Source organism: Microtus pennsylvanicus, chromosome 3 (assembly GCF_037038515.1).
Source record: "Microtus pennsylvanicus isolate mMicPen1 chromosome 3, mMicPen1.hap1, whole genome shotgun sequence".
Classification (NCBI taxonomy): Eukaryota; Metazoa; Chordata; class Mammalia; order Rodentia; family Cricetidae; genus Microtus; species Microtus pennsylvanicus.
The window spans coordinates 22,480,734-22,507,492 of record NC_134581.1 but is presented as its reverse complement, the minus strand read 5'-3'; the positions used below and the strand labels follow the sequence as shown (position 1 = coordinate 22,507,492).

General features: G+C 38.3%; 1 protein-coding gene across 1 annotated transcript in view; it reads right to left on the bottom strand.

Moving 5' to 3' along the window:
* Window positions 1–26,759, bottom strand: part of Ppp2r3a (protein phosphatase 2 regulatory subunit B''alpha) — a 139,133-nt gene that overhangs the window by 88,255 nt on the left and 24,119 nt on the right. Inside the window, exon 2 of the mRNA XM_075964865.1 lies at window positions 11,749–14,178. Coding sequence (XP_075820980.1) covers window positions 11,749–13,737 — 1,989 coding nt within the window. The 5' untranslated portion in view covers window positions 13,738–14,178. The remainder of the gene's footprint in view (window positions 1–11,748; window positions 14,179–26,759) is intronic.

The following is a 26,759-nucleotide window of genomic DNA, read 5'->3' as shown; positions in this document are numbered from 1 at the left end:
CACTATCTAAACTAAGAAAAAATGCTCCCTTCCTATGTCATCAAAGGATCTATGGAACCCAGGAGAGCAGTTCTAAGTTTGGAGGAAGGAGATGTGCATCAAAGGAAGGTGTGACTTGTAAGGAAAAATAGAATAAAATTGTATGTGAAGCCCAGCACATTCCCTCTTACAGAATTCTTTCTGTAAGGCTTAGTCTGAAACTCGGAATTGTTTTAAAAACAATTTCTAAATCTTAGAATTCTCTGACCTTCTCCCTTTGAAAAGGAAGACAGTGATATATAACCTTAATTATCTCTGGAACGAGTCAGTTCTGGGCAATGTTTTAAGAATGGGTTGCTTAAAAAAATTTGAAGATTGACTGAAAAACTAAATCACTTATTTTGATTTATGTAATAATGCCAAGCAGTATTGTATATACAATGTGCTATGCTAGGAGCTGCAGTTGTGGTTTAGAGGTAGAATATTTACTTAGAAGGCACAAGGCCCGGGACTGGAAAAAGAAAACACACACATACACACATCAAAAGAACCCCTCCCCACCAAAATGGTGTTTGTTGCTTATCAACAATGTGTTATGCCAAAATACGTCAAGTCCTTATTCTGTTCACATGGTAATTACAATCACTCACTAGCCACAGCTGACTGTAGTTATGGAGGCCAAGATAACACCAGCCAAGGACTTCTAGTCAGGAAGGCCATTTGGGATAATCCTTTCTAAAAGGATTCTAAGAAAAAAATTAAAATACTACAAGAATATAGTATATACTTTTTTAGAGAAAGTCTCTAAAAAAAAGTTGAACACTGTCAATAAATACCTGAAATATCTATTGAGCTGTGCAGGTTAGATTTTGCCAAGTTCACACAAACTAGAGTCACTTGGTATGAGGGACCCTCAGCTGAGAGCTGCTTTCATCAAGCTTATAGGGCATTTTCTTGATTAACGGCCCTCTGTGGGTAGTGCCATCCTTGGACAGTGTTCCTGGGTTGTATACTGAAAGTGGGTTGAGCAAGTCCTGGAAAGTATGTCAGTAGGCAGCATTCCCCTGTGGCCTCTGCTTCAGTTCCCGCTCCAGGTTCCTGCTTGAGCTCCTTCCCTGGATTCCCTGGATGATGTATTCTAACATGCGAGATGTAAAAATACCTTTCCTTCCTGGTTGGTTTCACTCACGAGTTTACTACAGCAGCAGAAACCAAACAAGCACACGAGTGCCCCCTAAGGGTCTGCTACTGATCTAGGTGTGGGCATACAGTGGGTGACGGAACAACACTAATGTGCTAGCTAGAAATCATCTTTACCACATTACTGAAATCTGTGCTTGGCAACATGTGACAATAGTTTCAAATTTTAAAACTCATTATTAAAAAATGTTAAGATTTTAGCTTGTACTTTCCCTCTCCATTTTTCCTTTTGGTGCTAGGAATGGGCACACTAGACAACCACTGAGAAACCTCCCTAGCCCAATTTACTTTTCTAATCTAGGCATGTTAAGTTGTCAGACTTACAGTTTTGAAACTTTTACTAAATTTAAATTAAATGTTTATAAAAAGAGGGTAGGCTTTATTTCTTAACTTTTGAGTTATGATTAATATGCTATTACCCCATTTAAACTAAAGGGGCCCAAAATGACTATAATGTCATGTGCTCGTAGGAATCAGATAGTATTAAAATATGATTTACTGACATTGGGAAGATAGTGAAGTACCTTAGTGAAAGCATGAGGACCTGAGCTCAGATCTCCGGCACTCACATAAAAGCTGGACATTGGACAAGGTGGGGTGTCTGCTATACTAGTGCTAGGTGCGGGGAGAGGTAGGGATGGAGACAGGTGGATCCTAAAACTCATTAGCCAGCTAGTCTAGTTAATCAGTGAGCTTCTGGTTCAGTGAAATCTCATCTTAAAAATAAGGAGGAAAGAGATTTAAAAGAAAATACCAGATGCTGGCCTCTGACCTCCACACGCACATGTACACCCCTACCCTCCCCCCCCACACACATAGAGAGAGAGAGAATTACCTAAGTGATATAGTTTTCTAGTGTTTATTTTTATAAAAGCATTCCACTATTCCCCATATTAAAATATGGCCTCAGCACAGTAATTCATTCATTCATAATTATGGAATTTTGGGGGACCTTAGCTGGATCACGCTTTCCCTACTCTACAGGCTGTTCTTAGTTGTATTTGACTTATTTGAATCTGCATGTATCAGTTATTCTTGATCTTACAGTTACTTCCTGTCATATACAGGCTTTATAGAAAAGCATATCCTCAAGTGTCATGTGTTAGTCAATGACTACGTGAGAAAGTTTCCCTAAAAAACAAGAAAAGGTAAAGTTGATGGATGGAACAACAACAACAACAAAACAAAGAAAAAAAGCTAGTTTTCAGAGATAAGTCATGATACAGATGATTAGGGAAAACAGCTATCTGTTATTATTCTGGTCAGAACTTCCTTTTTCAAAGTGGTTCTCCTGTCTCAGCCTCTAAGGTTGCTGGGGTGCGGTAGAACATCGCCACACCAGTGTTACTCGCTTTGCAACTGTCCAATGCTACGCTGGCTGGATATCATAATCCATAGGTAGTTTTTGTTATTGATCTTTAATAATGTTTCCAGGACTTCCAGTGAATTCAACAAAACAGGACACTGAGCCTTATCAAACTCTGCTTTGTTGAGTCAGTATGAAATTCTACCTAGATAGGAGTCAGAAAACTATTTCTACAAATGCCCATGTAATAAAAAAATGCTTTAGGCTTTAGGATTTCTATCACGACTACTCAGATTATTACAAAAGCAGCCATAGATCATTTAATGAGCAGGTGAGGGTATGGTCCTGGCAGCAGCAGGGTAGATTTGGCCCAAGGGCTTTAGATTGTTGACCTTGGTCTAGGTCAATATCCAGTTTCTGAATATCCTCTTAGTATTTTCTTTTTGGCTTCCTCTCACTACAGCAGCTTGGATTTTATTTTTATCTAGTCAACACATACTCTTGGGAAAGTATTTTGAATCCATATTAAAATATTAATGATATGCAATACTGTCAAGTCTCTTTTCATGTATCATCATTAGTGTCATTTAAAAATACTGCCTACATGCCCATTAATTAAAATGTTTCCAGTAACTGGTAGTTTTTCATCTGTCTAAAACAACAAAAAGAACAACAAAAAGGACATAATTTAAAAATAGTTCTTAAAAGAAATCAAAGGCCAGCTGAGGCAGCATATATCTATAATCTTAATACTTACGAGACTAAGCCATGAGCATGGCAAGTTCCAAACCAGACTGAGAAACAAAGCAAGACTGTCTTGAAACAAAACAAGGGCGCAGAACATGGCTTATCAGTAGAGTCTGCCTAGCTTGTGCAAGAAAATAAATAAACAGGCCAACAAAACAAAACAACGCAGAAAAAAAGCTTACACAGTAGATAAACAATCTCAGAATAGTAGAAACTTCTGGAAAAACAAGAAAATAGTGAGGAGGAGTATCCTATGGGTTTCTGTTGCAGGAGGGGCCACCAGTTAGTTCCTGGCCACTTAGCCCTGAAATAATCACCCAGAAACTGTATTAATTAAATCACTGCTTGGCCCATTAGCTCTAATTTCTTATTGGCTAACTCTTACATCTTAGTTTATCCCATTGCTAGTAATCTGTATGTCACCACAAGGTTGTGGCTTGCCAGCAAAGTTTCAGCACGTTTATCTCTGGCCATGGATCCATGACGTCCCTCTAACTCCACCTTCCTCCTCCCATGCTATAGGCCAAGCCAGTTCTTTATTCATTAACCAATAAAAGCAACACATAGACAGAAGGACCTCCCACACCAGGTTTCACTGTCTCTAAAATAATTTCTGAAAGATCAAGATGCTAATGAAAGCACTAAAGCAGCCAAGCCTCACAACAGACCTATAGCTGCCACTATCTGGGAAGCAGTGACAGGGGACTGCAAGTTCAAGGCCTCTGTGGGCAACAGAAGGCATTTAAGACAGATCATGTCTTAAAGTGAACAAACAATAACAAAAATGAATAGCCAAAGCAAACCAAACTGTTCAGTTGGAACCTCCAGACTGCCCCATTCCTGCTTCTCTCCAAACACTGCTTATGCAGAGTCTCCAAAGAAAAGGTGCCAAAAAAGCCATTCTTGGTGCCTACTATGACTTCCTCTCCTGAAGTTGTCTATGCCTAAGTCCCTGCCTAAAGCACTCAGTTTTTGACCATACTTGGGCACAAACCCAGCTTGTGGCAATCATCATCCCTCGCCTATAACCTATAAAGTTTCCTTGCTTTCATTTGTGGGCACAGCTTCTCCAGCCTTGAGCTCTGAGACTGGAGAACTTGCCTGGAAGTTGCTTTGCTCAAATAAACCTTTTGTTATATTTTTCCAGTTTGGCTTGATCTGGCTTACTGTGGTGGTTGAGAAACTTATTCTTGGGGAAAAGTGGGCAGAAAAACCTATTACAAACCAAAACCATTAATGTAAAAATCTGAAACACATACTGTAAAAACTGATAATGGACAAACCTACGTCACTTTTCTATTTGCTGAAAACAAGAGCTGGCAAACTGTGGTCCATGGGCTAATCTGGTTTAATGCCTGCTTTTTTAAGCGTCTAAGACTTGTCTAACATTTTCTGTGTGTGATATGTGTGTATATATATATGCTGTTTGCTTGGGTGTACACATGGATGCAGAGGCATGTTTCCATGTGAGCATATGTAGAGGCCACAGGAGGATGACAAGTGTCTTACTCTATTACTCTCCCTCTTTATTCTCGTGAGACAGGGTGCCTCACAGACCTTAAGTCTACCATTTTGACGAGGCTGGCAGGTTAGTGCTAGTCTCTGCTCCACAACACTGTGATTATAGACATATACTGTTATGCCAGACTTTTTAGGCAGCTGCTAGAGATTTGAATTGAGGTCCTCATGCTTGCACAGAAAACACTCTTACCAACTGAACCATCTCCCTAGACCCTAGTTTAACATTTTTAAGGTTTAAACACACACACACCTTTATCGAAAATGAGGTGTTCATAGGTTTGGGCTGGAGCTAAAAGTTTACATTGGAAGAAAGAAAGCATCTTCAACAAATGGTGCTGGCACAACTGGATGTCAACCTGTAGAAGAATGAAAATAGACCCATATCTATCACCGTGCACAAAACTCAAGTCCAAATGGATTAAAGACCTCAATATCAGCCCGAAAACACTGAATCTGATAGAAGAGAAAGTGGGCAATACCCTACAACAGATGGGCACAGGCGATCGCTTCTTAGGTATAACCCCAGAAGCACAGACATTAAGGGCAACATTGAATAAATGGGACCTACTAAAACTGAGAAGCTTCTGTAAAGCAAAGGACACTGTCACTAAGACACAAAGGCAACCTACTGACTGGGAGAAGATCTTCACCAACCCCGCAACAGACAAAGGTCTGATCTCCAAAATATATAGAGAACTCAAGAAACTAGACTTTAAAATGCTAATTAACCCAATTAAAAAATGGGGCGCTGAACTGAACAGAGAATTCTCAACAGAAGAAGTTCAAATGGCCAAAAGACACTTAAGGTCATGCTCAACCTCCTTAGCGATCAGGGAAATGCAAATCAAAACAACTTTGAGATATCATCTTACACCTGTAAGATTGGCTAAAGTCAAAAACACCAAGGATAGCCTTTGCTGGAGAGGCTGTGGAGGAAGGGGTACCCTCATCCATTGCTGGTGGGAATGCAATCTTGTGCAACCACTGTGGAAGTCAGTGTTTCGGTTTCTCCGGAAATTCGGGATCAACCTACCCCTGGACCCAGCAATACCACTCTTGGGAATTTACCCAAGAGATGCTCTATCACATGTCAAAAGCATTTGTTCAACTATGTTCATAGCAGTATTATTTGTAATAGCCAGAACCTGGAAACAACCTAGATGCCCTTCAATGGAAGAATGGATGAAGAAAGTATGGAATATATACACACTAGAGTACTACGCTGCGGTAAAAAACAATGACTTCTCGAATTTTGCATGCAAATGGATGGAAATAGAAAACACTATCCTGAGTGAGGTATCCCAGGCCCAAAAAGACGAACATGGGATGTACTCACTCATAATTGGTTTCTAGCCATAAATAGGGTTCACGGAGTCTACAATAGGCGAATCTAAAGAAGCTAAGTAAGAAGGGGAACCCAAGGAAAAACATATAGTTATCCTCTTGGATAAGGGAAGTAGACAAAATTGCCGGGGGGGAAAGTGGGATCTTGGGGGTGGGGTGGGATGGGGGTTAGGGGAGATGGGGAGAGAAAAGGTAGAAGGGTAGGAGGGTGGACTTGGGGAAACAGGAGGATCGGGATAAAGGAAGGTTGGATAGGGGAGCACGGAACCACAATTCTTAGTTAAGGGACCCACTTTAGGGTGGGCAGGAGACTTGACCCTAGAGGGGCTCCCAGGTGCCCAAGCTGAGGTCCCCAGTTAGTTCCCTGGGCAGCTGAGGATAGGGAACCTGAAATGACCCTACCCTAGAGCAATACTGACGAATATATTGCATATCATCCTAGAACTTGCATCTGGCAATGGATGGAGATAGAGACAGAGACCCACACTGGAGCACTAGACTGAGCTCCCAAGGTCCCAATGAGGAGCAGAAGGAGTGAGAACATGAGCAAAGATGTCGGGACCACGAGGAGTGCACCCACCCACTGAGACAGTGGAGATGATCTACTGGGAGCTCACCAAGGCCAGCTGGACTGTTACCAGAAAAAGCATGGGATAAAACTGGACTCTCGGAACATGGCGAACAATGAGGGCTGATGAGACGCCAAGGACAATGGCACGCGGTTTTGATCCTACGCAATGTGCTGGCTTGGTGGGAGCCTAGCCAGTCTGGATGTTCACCTTCCTAGATATGGATGGAGGGGGGAGGACCTAGGACGTACCACAGGGCAGGGAACCCTGACAGCTCTTTGGACTGGAAAGGGAGGGGGAGAGGAGTGGGGGGAAGGGGAGAGGGGTGGGAGGAGGGGGAGAAGAATGGGAGGAGTGGGAGAAGAATGGGAGGAGGGGGAGGGAAATGGGAGGCTGGTGGGAGGAGGTGGAAATTTGTTTTTTTTTCTTTTCTTTATCCTCCTTTTATCAATAAAAAAAAAAAAAAACACACACACACACAAAGAAAAAGATAACACTAATTCTATGACATACAAAGCCTAAATCATTTACTGACATTTTTCATAGAAAAAGGAAGTCAATTCTTTCTTAAAACAATTCATAGGAAGAAAAGATTAAATAAGAAAGGACAAATCACTAAAGCAAGGGGATATGGCCTCTTGCACAGAGCAATCTTCCTATATAAAACATCTCATATTATTTGTCTCTTTAAATTAACTTTCATTAATATTTCTCAACTTTTAACAAGTAGAAATATCATCAAATTTTATTCTATTTTTGATATAGGAACTTATTTAAAAGAATGTTGGGAGATTATATTTTAAATCACATTCTGATTTCAGTTCACATTTGTAAACAAAACCCTAGGAAACTCATTCAATGCTTGGTGTGGAATTGTTAGCTGCTGAGTGAGATTGAGAATGTCACCAGGGAGCTACTGACAAGATTGAGAGTATTATCAGGGATCCATTCCCTAACTGTCTGCTTTTTCTCCATAGGAAATAATATAGGATGAGAGCTTAATAAACATTCAAAATGTGGTAACACAGTAAGTGTTTCTGGTTATAATGGTTGTGAGAAATTATAATAGGTCATCAGAAAAGGTGGGCATTTTCCACTCAGTAGGTAGATTATTGAGAAAATATACCCAAATGTCTTAGCAGGCTTAGCTTACAATAACTGTAGCTCTTAGTATATCATTAGCATTCTGAGGTTACTACATAGATATATTTTATCCTTTATAACATGTTAAGCATATCAGTACTGTCTTGAATATGAAGACGTATTTTTTAATTTTTATAATTAATTTATTCAGTTTCTCTCCCAGTGATGACCGAATTTAACTAAAGAGATTATAATAGGGGCTTAGAGGCTGTACTTGCTAAAGTCAATGACTCTTCATTTGGGAGTGAATGGCACAAAGAAAGATGATTAAAAAAAAAAAACTTGGTGTTATTTTGCACCTATTTCTTTTGCTACCCTAAAATTTGGGTCAATTTTTTAAATTTATTATATTTAAAAAAAATACTAATCCAAGTTTCCACTCCCTCCCCTCCTCCCATCCCCTCTACACACCCTCCCACCCCACCCCCATCCAATCCTCAGAAAGGGTAAGGCACATTGCCTTGTGGAAAGTCCAAGGCCCTCCCAAGTAAGGTATACATCCAAAGAGAATAGGATCCCAAAAAGCCAGTACATGGCAGTAGGGAAAAATCCTGGTGCCACTGCCAGTGGCCCCTCAGTCTGCCCCAGCCATGCAACTGCCAACCACATTCAGAGGGACTAGTTTTCCTATGCTTGTTCCTTCCCAGTCCGTTGGGTCAAATTCTTGCTCATCTCTGCACAGATGTGTAAGCCATTTAAAGAATGTCTGTCTGAATCTGCTAATCCTCTCCTACCCCCAATACACACAATAAGAGTAACTAAGACTGGATGTAGTATCTGGACATCTCCAGTCTTTGCTCTAAATACAAAAGAACTAATTCTACCTTGCTTTTCTTCCCTGCAATCACCTTGTATGCCAGGAGGAAATGATCTGATAGATAAATATCCTATGAGAAGAACTGGAACTACCCCCACAAACAACAGCAACTTTCTCTGGACTAAAAAGCAAAGGTTACCACCTAGAGATAATGACCAATCTGACCAGGGATTTCCCAAGACTGCTTTATTTGCTCAGCTATACAGAGCCTTTAACCTTTGCCTCTGTTCCCTTTTCTAGAAATGTAAAAGCTCTGTCAACTTGCTGAAGACAGGTCTTAGGTCACTGCCCTCTTTTTCCTGGAATGGCCACAGGACTTTTATAAAACTTCTTGTCTACCTTCACCATTGTTATCTCTTGGACTGTATTCAGAAAACAGTAGACAGACCAGGTCCCTCGGGACTTTGAGTTGGACTTTTTCTCTAAAATTAACATTATCAACATTTGTGAATCAATAAATGAGATCCAGAGTTTCCATACTCAGTGAACACCTGAGAAAAACCATCATCTAATAACTGAGTATGTACTATTAAACTTTAAAATTTAATGTTTCTGGCAACTAAAAATGTGCACAGAATAATGGCCATAAATGTGTACCAGGTAGAAATTATTCACCTGATCACAATTCACCGATTTTGTTCTGTCAAATAATCTCCCCCATGCCCCACTGCTGTTGGGAATTCCATGATAGGCAAGTGTTCTCTATTACTGAGCTGTATCCAGAACCCTTGCCTTCTTGAGACAGGGTCTTTTAGGTAGTTCAGGTTAGTCTTCAACTTACTATGTTTCACATTGGCCTTGAACTCAAGGTTCTCCTGCTTCTACCTCCTTAGTTCTGAAACTATGGAATTGAACTACAATGCCCAGAACAAACGAAGTTTTAAAAATTATATATTGGGATGGATAGATGGCTCAGTAATTAAGAATGCATACACTGTCCCAAAGGACTCGTTTGGTGCCCAGCATTGACACTGGGCAGCTTACAACTGCCTATAACTTTAACTCCAAGGGAGCCAACAGTCTCTTCTGGCTTCTGCAGGCACTGTACTCACATGTACATACATTTACATTTAAAATTAAAATCTTGCTGGGTGTGGTCTGTAATCCCAGCACTCAGGAGTCTTAGGCTTGTAGAATCTATGAGTTCAAGGCCAGCATGGTTTACATACTGAGTTCCACGTCAGCCAAGGCTAAATAAGGAGACCTTGTCTCAGAAACAAAAGAAAAATACTTTAAAAATATATATATTATTATTGTATATATGTGTGCATGATGTGTCCGTGTGGACACGTATGTGCAGGTGTCAGAGGACAACTTGTGGAGTTAGTTCTCTTCTTCCCCTGGGTCCCAGGGATTGAACTAAGCCTTGCATGGAAAGTACCTTGACTCTCTGACCCATCTTGCCCTCAAATAAAAATTTTAACGAGGCTAATCTTAAACTATTTATTTGTTTACTTACTTACTTATTTATTCATTTCAGGACAGGGTCTCACTATGTATCTCTGGAACTCATTATGTAGATCAGGCTGGTCCTGAACTCATAGACTTCACCAGACTCTGCCTCCCAAGTGCTGGGATTAAAGGGATGAGCCACTATGCCTTTATTTTTTGATTTAGCCATATAAGTGCTACCTCTAAAATTCAACTTTTAAAAATTGCCTAATGTTTAGGAATATACAAATGGCATCAATAACTTGAGAAACTACTTACTAGATGTTTATCACCCAGAGCAGAAAGATGACATTATAGAAACTACTGAGGCCTTCTGCCCATTTTCCCTGGCTGGACATTTCCCCCTCCTCCAAAGCTCTTTTTCTGAACATTGTATTTGTTGTATCCCTGCACTTCCTATTTTTAGTATGATTCTGTGCATTTCAAAATATGCATTTTATAACTTATTTTTATTGATTTAGCTTTATATCTGTGAACGAATACACGCTGATATTTATAAACTGAATGGTAGATATCAGTTTAGCAAACAACTGATGTGCTTTTTTACTGTCATGACCTTTTGGTCTGTAGCAGTAGTTTATGAGTCAAATTGAAGTCTGTCATATTTGGGACAGACAGATAAGAACACCATTCTTTTTTTCTTCTTAATGAACTCAGAGGCTACATATTCTGCATATTCTAGGTTGTGCAATAGGACAGGACATCAAGAACATGAAAGCTTCATCAAACAGAATCCTTAAATGGGTGACAAAGTTTCCCTTACTAACTCCAGGACATTCTGAGAAAGAGTAATCCTGCTTCACTGACAAATGCATCTACTTAAATGGTTAGGTTACTGTCTTCCTCCTAGTGTTCACAATCAGTATAGTAAGTAGGGGAAAAGTGAAAAACCTTTGGACAACACCTCTTTGATTCGAGATTCTTAATTTTTCTTACTTGTACAGCAAAACAAGTCTCACACACACATGCTTTCTTCAAAGGCCTGCTGCATCGACAGTATTTTGTTTGCATGCTTAAATACTGTTCAGAAACATTAGTTTTGTCTCATCAGCTAGATATTCAGCTCTTTAAGAATCAGACTCTAGCTGGGCAGTGAAGGCACACATCTTTATCCTAGCACTTGGGAGGCAGAGGCAGGAGAATCTCTGTAAGTTTGAGGCTAGCCTGGTTTAGAGAGAGTTCCAGGACAGCCAGGGCTACACAGAGAAACCCTGTCTAGAAAACCAAACCAAACCAAAGAAAAACAAAATCATGCTCTCTTGCCTTTTGTACCCTATTTTTCTCCTTACAGAAAAATACACATATGTGAAGAACTGGTTTCTTGCTTACCTGGGAAAGATGAGGATTAATATTAAATTATCTACTCTGTATAAGTGTCATATTTCACTGCTCACATTTTACATGAGCGTATTAATTCTTTATATATATGGATAGATACTAAGGCTAAGTGACTTTCTTTCAGTCACAGAATCTAGAAGGAAGCTGAAGTGCATGGACAGGACAGATGAAAACAATCTGCTTAATTCAAATCCTTTGCTTCTTTTTGACTGAACTGAGATCATCCTAGCGTAGAACTTGAAATGGCTAACAAAATTAGTTTCTGTTTATATATTTTACAAACAAAACGTGCATTTGGAGAATTCTAAGAACTCATGACTTTTGGATCTTACCTTGATCACCTCTGGCGTCTGCTGAATCAGAACAACCGAAGCATTATCTTTGGTTTTCTCACCAACAGAGCTCCTACAGACTGATGGACTGGCCTGGGAGGAAGTTGTCAAGGTTTCCTGTAGAATCTGCATCATTTCCTTTTCTTGTGATAGGCTCCCTCTGCCTGACTTGCAATCAACTAGTTCTTGAGCAAAGTCTTCAATGCTTTCCAGAATTCGAAGTAAGAGGGCTCGGTCTTCTTCCTCAATTTTGTGTCCATTGTTTTCAATAATCCTTGTTAGACAGGAAGGTGAGACCTTTTCTGCAGGTGAAGAGTCTATAGGTTTAGACTCAAGATCTTCATGGATCTGACCTGTCAAACGACTATGACTGTGTAATGAACTAACGCTTTCACCCTTGGCAAGTGGTTCTCCAAGAGAGGTTTCCATCTTCTGTGAAAATGATTCCAAATCCATTAATAGTTTGTCTATCTCTTCTTGACTATTAGGGTTCATAAAGTGTCTCTGGTCTTTTAGTTCTATGGTAGGAACTTCTAATTTAGATTCTTCCTTAGGTGGATGAACCATCGTTGGCTTTTCAAATACCTTACCAATTTCATTTTGCACTGAAGTAGGACGTTTCTTAAGATGAGTATCATGGTCTGAAAATTCTTTATGTTCATTTACCTTTAGTGGACTCTGACCTTGTCCATTCTCTGTTTTCTGTTCTTTTCCTAATAATGACTTCTTTCCATCTGATTCTTCTTCAATATAAAGAGTTTCCATTAAATTACTAGAAGTGACATTCTCTAAAGGATTCATGGTTAATGATGATGATTGAACTTGCACAGGTTTTAGAGTTCCAGAAGTGTTTACTTCCAAGCTACACAAGGAATTTGTGTTGTTTGGAGTGGCTTTTTCAATGTCTGTTTGTTTAAAATTATGCTTGTTATCTTGCAATTCAACAGTATGAAACTGTCTGGAGTCAAGGGCTGAGAGGTGGACAACATCCTCATATTTAGGGGGCTGTTCAGTCCCATATATTGGGGAGAATGGAGTCAATTGTAAGTTAGGTATACTGCTGACAAGTTCCGTTAAATCTACAGCTTCATTATTCCCAGACTGCATAAATTCGAATGGTAACTTTCTTAGGTAGCATGCTAGCCTTGTCATTACATTCATATAGACAGTTTCAGAGTTAGAAATTGCATCATTGCTACTTCCTTCATTGATACTATTTCCCGACTTTTTCTTTATACATTGTTTTATGATGTCTGTACATTTTTTCAAATCTTCAGAGCATTTCAGTAAGATGTCCAAGCACATTTTTATGTCTGTCCCAGAAGAAAAATGATCTATTTTATGTTTTTCCAAAATCTGAGTAACTAGGTCTTCTTCAGAAAAGTTCTGAAGAAGCATGGAAGTCAGGTTTGTATCAAACGAATTTCTTTGAGATAAAGATTTTTCCTCAACTGAGGAACTCCGGAGTAAGCCAAAGGATGGAGAGGTACCATCATTATTATAATGGCCACAGAGTAAGTCAAAATCAACTGACCTCCTATTAAATGAGTCAGATTTAACTTTCCTTCCTTTTTTATAAGCTACATGGTTTGAGTTTCTGAGTCTTTCAAGAGAAAATTCTTTTATTTTCCCACTGGCAAAGCTGATTGCTTCTCCAGCAATGTCCTTTAAGTTACAGGTCTGAAACGTAGATGCTCTCTTGGCCCTGGGTATGCCTGTGAGGGCCTGATGGTGATAGTCTTCAGCTGAGGAAAACCCATTGTCATGGGGCAAAAACACAGAGTTCAGATCCACATCTTTGAACTGAGACACAGGGATATGCAAGAGGTCTGCACAAACACTATGATGCACCACAATGCAGTCTACGCCATGTGTGAAGGTGTGGCAGGTTCCAGTGCAATAATGTATGGCTCGCTCAAAACGCCGGTCTATCAGCACACTGCTGTAATGGTTCACGGTGCTAACTACAAGTCTGTAAGTTGCTGCCATAATATCAAATTCACTTAGTGGTAGGATGTGGAACTTTATGCACTCTGTTTTAAGAAATTATTCCTGAAATAATACTTTGCTGAAAAAATTTAATGATAATGTTCAGTGGCGTCTTGCAAAATATACCAACTTTTCCATGAAGGGAAATCTTTAAATTTGAGGTTTGGTAACTATCAGTATACAGTAGCTGCTGCACATGTATGCTTATATTAGGAAGTCTAATAATTTAAATATTATACATTTTAGTTTTATTTAGTAACTTGATACTATAGTATTATTTTATGAAGGAATATCTTCTTTTAATTCTTCAGTGGTTCTATATTATGAAAATTTATTGCCATAAACTGTCGTATAAATCTTAGTTGGTGGTACAGGAGTATTGTGATAACTGAGTATCCCAAAGTTTTAAGTGATCCATTTTTCTGTGAATGACAGAGAAACCTAGAATAAAAGGAGAAAATAATTAAACACATGCAATAAATCAATGATCTCTACACTCCATCACAGAACTTGCTACTGATATTAATATAGGACTTTGCTTTCTCCCATTCCATACTCAGTACTAGAAGTAGTACCTCAAGTCTGCCTTCTTGCATATGCCTAGCTGATAATTCCTATATTACCCTTCTTGCTTTTTTATATGGCAGTAACAAGTTCATATACAGACAGTTGTCTCAACCTCATGGCTCAAGAATGAACACTATTGCTCTCTTCATAGATCAAGACTAGTCTTTTGATCCACTTTCAAGCCCCTTGACATGTTCAAGCCCCTTGAAATGTTTCTAAGCCACCTATCCCCATATTTTCTACTGCTCTCCTGCACCAGCTCTCTGCTTGTATCAACCTAGTTTCTTTTCAAAGACTGTCAACACTTGGGACCTACTCCTAATTTTATAAGTTCCTCTACAGTTTGTAATTATTCTCCTATAATCTTCTCTGTTCTAACATACAGAAAAGCAACCTTTATTATTGCTCTTGGTTCGGTATTCTCAGACCCTGCTTCATGTGCATTTCCTTTTCTCTTTTTACCATGTGTATAAGATTTCCTTAATTATTCTTACTTAAAAAACAGCTTGGAAAAAATCTATAGAAGTAGCTTTCCAAAAATGTTCTGCCAATACCATTTAATCACAAAATATAAAACGCCTATTATGTCCTTGGCTGTTTCTAATTTAAGTGCTGGAGGTTACAGTAGTGAATGACATAATGGCCTTGCCCTTACTGAGGTGAAAAATCTAGTTGGAAAAAGAGTAACATGTAAATAAACATATAATTCATTAGATATGCATTATGGGGAAAATCAAGCAGGATAAGGATTCAGAAGAAATATAAAGGTGTTTTAAAAAAGAAACCAGAGGCAACCTTATTGACATCTGAACAAAGACCTATAAAAGGGGAGGGAGCAGGCCAAAAAGGTATTACCAGGTAAATCATATGGCAGTTAAATCTTAAGTGCAAAGGTCCTGAGGTGGGATCATATTTGATTTACTACAAGAATATGGAGATTAATGTGGCCAAAGAAGAGAAAGTAAGAATAGTATGAGGTAAGGTCTGAAAGGACAGGTGGAGCCTAATCATGCATGACCTATAGCTCTCTCTAGTGGAATTGTTTAACTCTGAGAGCACAGGGCACAACTGATAAATAGTGAATGGAGAAATGACGCAATGAGAGTTACATTTTAAACTGATGATTTTAGATGTTGTTTTCAGGCACATAGAAGACAAGGAAAGAAACGAAAATAAACAGGATCACAAGTGGCCAGGCAGGAATGCTGGGAATCTAGGACCAAGATAGTAACAGTGCAACAGATGTTTAGATGTATCTATTTCAAAGGTATAGCCAACACGATTTGCTGAACCACAGAATGTGTAATATGGATGAATCAAGAACAGTGCATTAAGGCAATGATAGGAAAGATAAATATAGCAGTGAAGGAGAATATAAATTTCACTGGATCATTGGTGATTGTTTGTTTTAAGACAGGGTGTCACTGTGTAGCCATGGCTAACATGGAACATGATATGTAGACCAGGCTGGTACTGAACTCACAGAAATATACCTGCTCTGCCTTCTTAGTGTTGACATTAAAGGCATGTTCTATTATGTCCAGTACTATCAGAATTTCAATAATAAAAATCTTTACCCATTTAAAAACAAAAATGTGTTCATATTTTATTTCTTTAATCCTATACAATTATTGTACTTATTCATTTATTTTGGGCAAGCTATCTATTATTACCCTTTACTTACTTAGGTATTAGAAACTTAGTGACTACAGAAATGATGTAAAAGAATAATTGTTCTGAGACAGGGTCTTACTATGTAGTATATGCTGGCCTCAAACTCCCCAGTCTTTGCCTCCTGGGTGCTGGGATTACAGACATTTATTACCATGTCCTCAAAGAAATTTTTTCTGCTTTGAAATTTCATAGTGGTTACAGTATTAACTGCTGGTTCTTTGGATATAAGGTCACTGTTTTTGTACCAGTACTATAACATTATAATTAATATTAAAGTGGAGATACAACTCACATTCCTAATTTCTTATTCTTTATCTTCTAAATATTCTTTAATTTTATTCTAGGTAAACGGCTGAACTGTCAATTTCAAGATAAATTTTCCTATGATTTGAATACAAATATAGCAAATTTATGATTTGGAAGAAACACTGCTTTCATCATAACTTTTGGATTTCCACCTGGAAGATATAAATGTTAATTTTAAAAGTCTATCACCTTTTTCTTCAAGGTTTTCTTCCGATGGATCTGAATGAGTCTCACTACGTAACTCTGGCTACTTTCCAACTTGCAACAATTCTCCGACCTCCGTTCTCACGTGCTGGGATTATAGAAGTTTGCCATCATACCCTGCCCCTCTGTTTTAATTTAGTTGCTACGTGAATGGAGTTTGAACAACCATTGCCTCATCCTCAGCTTGTTTGTCTTCACCATTCCCAGTGGCATATATAAAACTAGATGTATTCAGATGGGATGGAGCTGGTATAGAAAGAAGCTTCACACTAACAGAGGTAACAGGTGTCCCGTAACTAAGGAAAACTACAAAGTAGCCCAACCATAACAGTATCATGGAACAAAAGTTAAACACAACAATGGAAGGGATAACGTTTTCAAAAAACATACAACCCAAACAACCCAAACACAGAGCATAGAAATAGCATCAAGTTGGGCTAAGATAGATGACTCAATTGTTAAGAGCACTTGCTGTCCTTCCAGAGAACCTGAGTTCAGTTCCCTGCAACCACATCAGACAGCTGTGAGCTGTCTCTAGTTCCAGGGAATATGATGCCATCTATTGGCCTTTGAGGGCACCTGTACACACATGGCATATACTTACACAGACACACAATGCACATAAATAAAAACAAAATTAAAAAAGAAATAATGTCAAGCATTAAGAATGGATATACCTTTTTAGAAACCTAAAATGTTTTTGAGGGGCACTGAGACAGGGTCTTGCTATATAGCCCTGACTGGCCTGGTACTATGCAGCCCAAGTTAGCCTCAAACTCTTACAGTTGTCCTACTCAAGGTAAATAACCCAGCTATAAATCTATGACTTTTAAAAAATGTTGAATAAGGGTACAAGGGGAAGTAAATTAATAATGCTGAGAAGCCATAGCATAACTATATGGGATATGTCAGGACTATTTTCTAATAAAATTAATGAATCTGTATTAATAAAAATAAAAATGATGAAAGGAGACAGAGACAGAGACCCACATTGGAGCACTGAACTGAAATCTCAAGGTCCAAATCAGGAGCAGAAGGAGAGAGAGCACGAGCAAGGAACTCAGGACCACGAGGGGTACACCCACACAATGAGACAATGAGGATGTTCTATTGGGAACTCACCAAGGCCAGCTGGCCTGGGTCTGAAAAAGCATGGGATAAAACCGGACTCGCTGAACATAGCGGACAATGAGGACTGCTGAGAACTCAAGAACAATGGCAATGGGTTTTTGATCCTACTGCACGTACTGGCTTTGTGGGAGCCTAGGCAGTTTGGATGCTCACCTTACTAGACCTGGATGGAGGTGGGTGGTCCTTGGACTTCCCACAGGTCAGGGATCCCTGATTGCTCTTCGGGCTGATGAGGGAGGGGGACTTGATTGAAGGAGGGGGAGGGAAATGGGAGGCGGTGGTGGGGAAGAGACAGAAATCTTTAATAAATAAATAAATAAATAAAGCAAAAAAATAAGTACTAGAAAGTTTAAATGCCTAATATTTATTAAAACACATGTCAGATTAGTTCTTAAACTAACAATAACAACAACAAAAACACCCAAGTTTTTTTTTTTGAGAAATTTCAGGAAATAGACAAAATATTTTCCTTAGGCCTGAATTGTAACTAAACAACTGGTTAATAAAGCAGCATGGAGGAATTTATGTTATACTAGAATTTGAAATAAATAAAAAAACATACGCTATTCAATAAAACTTAACAAGTTGGTAGAAATAGTTAACACTATCTGATATACTTATAGTTTGCCACGTGGAGATACTTCAAATGTGGTTAGGGTAAACTGTAGTAATTTACTATTTGGATCACAGTGTAAGAAACAACTGGATAACTATGTAGATCAATTTCTCTCAATATCTCATATTACCATATATGACAGATATCCCTTATTACTGCTGAGTTAGTATCATACTACTTTTTGTTTGCCTATTCATTTATTATAATAAATTCATGTGATTTCCCATCTTTTCAGTGCTAGGGATTATAATTAGGGTATCTCACATATGTTAGGCTATAACACCTAGGACAAAGGAAATGCTTAATAAATGTTATTGCACTAATTTATTCATAAAACACTTTCTTTTTGATAGCAGGCATTAGGAGAACAGTGCTGAACGGTGCTGAATAAGTCATGATAATGACTCTTAGAAATTCACTGTTAAAAAGAGGCAAGAGGAGAGAAGCACAGCAGATAACAGGAAGAACATGAGCTCTAACACAAGGGCGGGAGTAGAAAAGATAAAAATTGGTTTCACTGTTACTGTGGTATATGGGGAGGTACCTACTGAATACCTAAAGGTGATTACTGAATAAAATGTGAACACAGTCAAAAGAAAGATTGTGGGTGGAGATACAGCTCTGAGAAGTTACTGGGGGTAAGTATGTAACTGAGGACAGCTCTGGTCTGAGGACACAGGGACCATTCACAATTTTGGGTTAAACAGAGGAACCCAGAGTTTTGAGGTCAGAAAAGAAAAAGATAGAAAAGTAATGGAACAAGGAGAAGTTGGGCATAGTGGTTCATGTCTGCAATTTTAATACTTGGGAAGTAGAAGCAGGAGTTCAGGAGTTCAAGACTAGCTTTTACTACACAGTAAAGTTGAGACTAGCCTGGATTACATGATACTGCTCTAAAAACAAACCTAAGGCTTGCAAGGTGGCTTATCAGGTAAAGGTGTTTGCCACTAAGTCCAAGGGCCTGAATTCAATCCTTGGGACTTTTATGGTGGAAAGACAGACAACTAACTCCTATAAGTTGTCCTCTGTGTATGTGATGTGTGGGTGTGCTGTCTGGGCAGTCAGATCAATTTACAGAGTTGATTCTCTCCTTTCATCTTTACAGAAGTTCTGGGGAGTGAACTCAGATTGTCAGGTTTATGGCGCATGTAACCTTAGCCACTGAGGTATCTTGCTGGATCTCACAGATTTCTTTTAAAATCTAACAAAAATAAAACTGCTCCCCAACTTTAAGCAAAATAAGCAAAGATAAGAAAACCTCAAAGCAGAAAGAAGAAGACTATATACATTTTCACAAAAAAGATAAGGGTTAAAAAGTAAGGTGCTGTCGGAACAATAAAATAGTGTGGGACTATTTCATTGTAATCTGCAACAGTGAGGCTTGAATATAAATATATTTTAATAAAGTAGCGATGAGAAAGATTTTGTTGTTAGGGTCATATTAATTACTGGTAGGGATTCTTAGACTACACTGAGAAGTTTAGCAGTGATCCTACAGGTGAGAATATGGTATATCAGTAATTTTTATCAGTCCAATTATTCTATTTTTCTTTAACAGTTTATCAGTCTGTATCTTAAGGTTATTTACCACTCCTATGTTTGTAAAAGTCTTTCTTTTAGCTTTAAAAAAACTATTTTAATTATATGTGTGCAAGTAGTTTGCTTTCATGTATATGTATGCAGTACTAGCAGTGGCTAGAAAAGGGCATAAGATCCTCTAGATCTGGAATTACAGCTGGTTATGAGCTGCCATGTGGGTGTTGGGAATTGAACCCAGGTTTTCTGCAAGAGAAGCAAGTGCTCTAACTGCTGAACCATTTCTGTAGCCCTTTCTTTGAGCTTTTTGTTGTAGTTTTATAGTTTTAGCTTTTGTATTTAGATAAGTGAAACATTTTGAATGAACTTTTATATAATTAATTTTTAATAAGGCTGAGTTTAAAAATCAGCAAATATCATTTGTTCAAAAGACTGACCCCTGGGTCTAGGTGTGGATATTCAGGAGATATTCATGATGTAACAAAGAGATAGGAGTTGAAAATAAAGATTTTGGAGAAATTGCTGGATAAAAGTTTTAAAGCCTCAAAAGTAGATGAAATTGCGTATACACAGGATGAGAAAAACTCTAAGGAATGCTGGGACACTGAATGCAGGAAGAGGGACTAAAGAAAGGAGAAAGAGCTAGGAGTGGGGTTCACGCCTTAATCCTATAGCACTCAGGAGGCAGAGGCATGCGGATCTCTGAGTTTGTGGCCTACAGTCGATGGAGTGAGTTCCAGGACAGCCAGGGCTGTTTCCACAGAGAAATTTTGTCATTAAAGATGAAACAAAAAACAAGATGGATGAAAGAATGAATTATCAAAGGGCAGGTAAAGAACTAGCCAACTGTGTTACAAAATTAAAGAATAGAGACTATTTATTCTTGCAATATGTTTAATCACAAAGATTGTGTGTACCAATGACCACAGAGCTAAACTTAACTTTTATGGATGTTTCTGCTTTATTTCATAGAGAAAGACGGGATGTTAATAAAACTTTAAGAGCCATAAGCATTATGATGGAAAAATAGAGAAAGGCATTACACATATTGTTCCACTTCAGGAAACATCTGGAGTATGAGGTAAAGAAATTCCATTGTTTATCTCGGTCAGTGAAAGGGTTCAAGAAAAAAATGAACAACATAATGGTAAACATTGGAATTGGTTGAATTTACAAGTCACTCAAATAGATCATCTGAAGGATCTGAAGAGAACTGTAGAAATTTTCCTTTAAAACCCTTTAAAATCCAGAAGGTATGATGACTCAGAAGTAATGAGTCATTTCAAAATAATAAAACCATTGCTTTGCCTGGAAAATAAAGGGAATTTTGGTTGATGACTCAGTATGGAAACTGCTTCCAAGAGGACAGTTTGGAAGAATACAAAATAGGTACCATAGACCTACTTGGTGAAAAAGGAGAAGGAACCTGGTATTCATTGTACTCAGTTCTAAATAGTTGAGAAAATAAATAGAAAAAGAAAAATATTTTCATGAGATTTTCTTATGTTCTAAGGAAATGTATATGGAAGTATAAAAGAATATTTTGACTTTAGAAATAATGTTTCAATGAAAGAAATATAAAGAATATTATAAGAATATTTTAACAGATGACCTCACTTGAGCATACATGAGGTAGGAAGTGCTTAAAAACTTTCTCCTGTTCTATTTATTATCTTTTTGTTATTGTTTTGAGACAGGGTCTCTTCATGTAGCCCTGGCTGTCCTGGAACATGTTTTGTAGACCAGGCTGGCCTCAAACTCAAAAAGATCAGTCTGCCTCTGCCTCCCTGGTGCTGGGATTAAAGGTATATGCCACCAAAAAGTTACACTTATCACCAGTAGGCATGCTAACCTGGAAAGAGGAGTTCTTGCAGGGCCACATCTCTAGACAAAGAGCCACAGGCAATTGATGATTGCTGAGAGAAGAATTAGCCTTCCCCAAGGATGAGCCCTGAATTGGTTATCCAATACCAAGTGGTCAGTCCTGAAAGCATATATGTATACATATAAGAAACACTAAACTAACTTAGAAGGCTGTTATGCATTTTCTCTCTCTCTCTCCTTCCCTCCCTTTCTCTCTCTTCCTCCCTCCCTTTTCCCCTTCCTCTCCTAAGAGAAAAAGGCCATGAACTTGAGAGGGAGTAAGGACAGGATATGGGAGTACTTGATAGAATAGGAGGGGAAATAACATAATTAGATTTTAATTTTAAAAATTGCAAATAACCCCTCTTATCTGCATTAAACTGGAAAAGGAGTGTGGCTGAATAAAAATCACCAAGTGAGTAGTACTAGGGCTCCTTGCCTAGTTTCTGCTTCTATACCAACTCAATCTGATAACCTGGTCAGGCCATTTCCTTCATTGAGATTTCACCTCTTTCGGGAAAACAATGTATAAGATGGCTCTGGGGTCCAGAGAATAAGAGAAAAGCAGAATTTTATTTTTTTAGTTTGAATTAGGAAAAACTGTTTATCAGATATTTTTTGATGTGGAAGCATAATGAACTGGTGATTCATTTTTATTGCATGCCATTTGTAAAGCTAATTGTTCCAAAAAGAAAACTTGAGGGGTTAGAAAGATATAACTCTGTGGTTAAGAGCACTGGTTGCTCTTCCAGTGGACCTGGGTTCAATTTCCAGCATTTATATAGTGGCTCACAATTGTTGATCTTTAACTGCAATTCCAGGTGATCTGATGCCCTCTTCTGGTCCTTGTGGGCAATATATAGGCATGCACACAGACTGACTATCTATCTATCTATCTATCTATCTATCTATCTATCTATCTATCATCTATCTATCTATCTGAAGGAGTAGGAGGGAAAATAATGCAATTGTATTTTAATTTTAATATATATATGTATGTAGTTTGTGTGTATGCCTAGTGCATATCCATACACATATTTTTAAAGAAAAATTGGAGTTAAATTGTTACAATTTTAAACACAGAAACATTAAAGTTAGGGATACAGCTAACTCAGTGGTAGAGAATTTGCTTGGCATGTGTGAGACCCTGGATTGAACTCCAATCACACCATAGAGAATCACTATTATTTTAAAAAATCATTATTCCACATTGTAAAATAGTAAAAGCAGTTGCCTTGGACATTATACAAGAATTGACGGTATTTGAATAGTTCAGAGGAATTACTATGCTCTTAAGTGACAAGCACAGCTACAGATCAAATACTTATCAAGATGCACAACTACAGACTCCATGGAACTGTCTCACACCTATCACAGTGGGATCTGGAAGAAAAGAATGCCTAACCTGTAGTTCAAGGAAGCCATCCCCAAATGGGGACTGCCATGCCTATTCCTGGAGCAGAATAGACGCACCTGGCTGCAGGACAGGGAACAAAGCAGAAGGTGCCTCTGAACACCGTCTGGACACAGAGTAAAGCTGGATTAGGCAGGCATCACGAAAGTCTTGTTGCAAGTTTTAGATTGAGGAAAGGGAATTCAGTTTATAGAGAAGGTCTATCACTTTATATAAACTACTATGGAGAGTAAAATTTGGGAAGCAGAGCTAAGCAAGCAGGGTTAGGATCTCTGTAAGCTCCAGAGAGGCAAACAAATGAGGTTATAAATGATGGTAGCTCAGAGTGCTGTTATTTCTTCCAAACTGAAACATCCCCTCACAGAGGACGGCTTCTTAAGATTGGGACTTGAATGAAACTTAAAAGGCTCAAAAATAAAGCTTTCAAATCTCAGGAGACTCTTTAAACTTAGAGGATTCACAAGCTCCCTCCCCAAAGTGATAATTGCTCCAGAAAAGAGACTGCAAGTAGTTAGGCAGACTCACAACTTATCAAGCTGTCTTGGAGTTCCACAATGAATTCCAACAATGCAACTTTTGAGTCAGTGTCCACGCTGAGCTTGGCCATACTCCAATCACTCCTCTAAGTATTCCATCACTATGCTCTTTTAAGGAATCCCAATACATTCACTGGTTCACTAAACTTGTGTGAAATTGTGTCTTTGGTTTGCAGTTGGTGTCCTACCTGAGGTGAACAGACATTGTTCACATCTTCCTAGGAAAGACCATATAACAGGGAGTAAGCGACAAACTCATTAGCAAGATTGGAACAAAATTATTTTATCTTTAAATCCTGCCTTTCAATATCCCTCTACAACCACAAATTCTGGTCATAAGGTAAAAAGGGATTTATTTTTCCTGAATTATACCCTCAGCCACTAAGAACTTATTAAGTAGATTTAAAAATATTAATTTACATTAGTATATATAATGTTCAGAGTACTGTAGAAAAAACCAGCTTTTCTCCATTTGTAGGAATTTATGTGATGAAGGAAATGAGACAAAAAAAGACTAGATGTCAAATCATTTAATATATATAATAAATATTAAATGGACCTTGATGATGGTTCCTTTTGGGGAATATTTCTCTTTAAATGTTATTATTATTAAAGTGTGTGTGTGTGTGTGTGAGAGAGAGAGAGAGAGAGAGAGAGAGAGAGAGAGAGAGAGAGAGAGAGACAGAGAGAGAGAGTGAGAGAGAGAGTACTAGGGAGTGTCAAGGAGCATATGGAATGAGAGGACCCCTCCCAGGAGTCGATTCTCTCCTTCCATCATAGTATCTATAGACCAAACTCATGTCATCAGGCTCGCTCAGCAACCACTTTTTATAGAGGGGGTCACCTTGCCAGCACTATTCTTTTTTTTTTTGAAATGGAGTTTTGTATGTACCAGGCTGCCTCAACCTTATCCTCCTGCTCAGCACTCAGCTTCTAGAGTGTTGGATTACAGGCCACCAAGTAGGGAATAATTTTTATAGCTTCCTTTTCTTTTCTGACAAGTTCATTTTGGTACAAATGAAGAGTGAAGGTATTCAAAGCCAAGTGGGCAAGTCTAGAGGAAATGAAATAGACAGACAAAAATCAGGAAATTTTGTTTGAGTGGAATGATAAAGTAATTCTGAAGTATGGTATGGGAGGAACCTCAGACTACCTTAAATATGGGTTGGAGATGAAACACCAAAGTTCTGCTCTGTTTCTGGTTTTGTTTTAAACAATGGGTATTGAGACCCTGTCTCACAAACAAGTTTTTTTTTTTTTTGTGACAAGGGCTTATTATGTAGCCCATGCTGTCCTCAAAACTCAAAAGTTTTCTTTTGCTCCCAAATATTGGGAGTGTTGAGATTACAGGCATGTGCCACCACACCTGTCTTGCAAATATCCTGGTTATGTATACATATAAATAGACATAAAGAGTTTTGTGCATATTTTTAAATAAAAGTGATATTACAACTTATTACCTTTTTTCAATTTAATAAAAATACTACTTTACATGAAAACTAAGATCAAAGGTCGTATGTGCTTTTTTGTTTGTTGGTTTGACACAAACCTAGACTTATCTGGGAGGAGGGAATTTAACTGAGAAAATTCATAAAATTAGCCTGCAGACAAGTCTAAGGGGTACTGTCTGGGTGACTCATGTGGTAGGGCCCAGCTCACTGTGGGCAGACCTACCCTAGACAGGTGGTTCTGAGTTGTGTAAGAAAGGAGGCTTAGCAAGTCATGGGAGCAAGCCAGTAAGTAAAGTAATACTCCTCTACGGCCTCTACTCCAGCTCCTGCCTCAAGCTCCTCCCTCCCTTAGAGATGTAAAGCAACTTGAGAGTTATAAGCTGAAATAAACCCTTTCCTTCCAAGTTGCTTTTGTTTATGGAGTTTTATCACAATAGAAACTCCAGTATATTATACATATAGTTAATACACATTATATGGATATGCCATGCTAAATTTATTAAATTCTCTGCTAAGGAATGCTATAAGCTGTAGGATAAGATGAAGAACTGGCAGAAGCCTGGCAGTAAAGGTGCTTGCATGTAGACCTGACATCTTGAGTTTGAGCTCTAGGTCACACAAGACAGAAGAACTCTTCAGGGAGTTGTCCTGATCACACATGCCTGATTGTAACCACCCATATGCGTGTGCGTACACACAATAAATAAATAGGTAGATAGAAAGATAATTTTAATAAAGGAAGAAAGCAGCAAGGAAACAATCAAACTAACTTCTGCTGTGGCGGCTTTCAAAATATTCTGAAGGAGAAAAGAATTAAAATATGGAAGCTCAGGAGATTTTAATCTTTTAGATATACATGAATAATGTCCAAATCTTGTATTATAGACGAGGAAGAACTTACAAAAAGAAACAAACAATAAAAAATACTTTCATCTACAGAATACACAGAATGTAACTTAGACAATGAAAATCAGGGATAGACTTTCAGGAAAAACAAGTTTCAATGATCACTCACAATCACTACTTACCAAGGAAGTATTGGACAGACTCACCTAACACAAGCTCAATGAGTCCTTCTTAAGTGACTAGGTAACTAAAAACCATATGTGTCCTTCTTGGGGCTCCGCTTCCTCAAGAATTTGGGGGGCTCTGTGGTTATGAACTGTGCTCATCAGAGTTCCTGCTTTGACCTTTGTAAATAGGAGAGCTTCAGAAAAATGTTTCACTTGAAAAAAGTAATTCTGTGGTTAAAGTGCTAACACATTTATCCTTTGGTTCATTTGTTAATCAAAATTGGAAAACGTATTCATAACAGAGAGATCTGAAAGTTACCACTTAACATAATTAATTTTGGCATTTACTAACAGAATGGTAATCAGGCAACAAGTACTGGCCCATACAGTGTAATATGTTGATTATAGTATCTTATATGGAATTTTCTTATAAAAATACTTCGTCTTTTAGATCTAACGTCCAGTGATGGTAAATATAGAACCTAAGAAAAGAAACTAGTACTTTAAGGACACAGATACAATAAAGACTGAACAAAACACAGCCTAGTTCTCTTCAGTGAGCCCAGAATCACAAAACTGTTATGTGTGTGTCAGGTGCAGGCTAAAGAGGAAGGAAGCAGAAAGAACATCAGATGAAAAGGATTTATAAGCCAAGTGCATGTTGTGACTATTTTAACAAGAGTAATAGAGCAGTGTGTTCAGAGAATGACT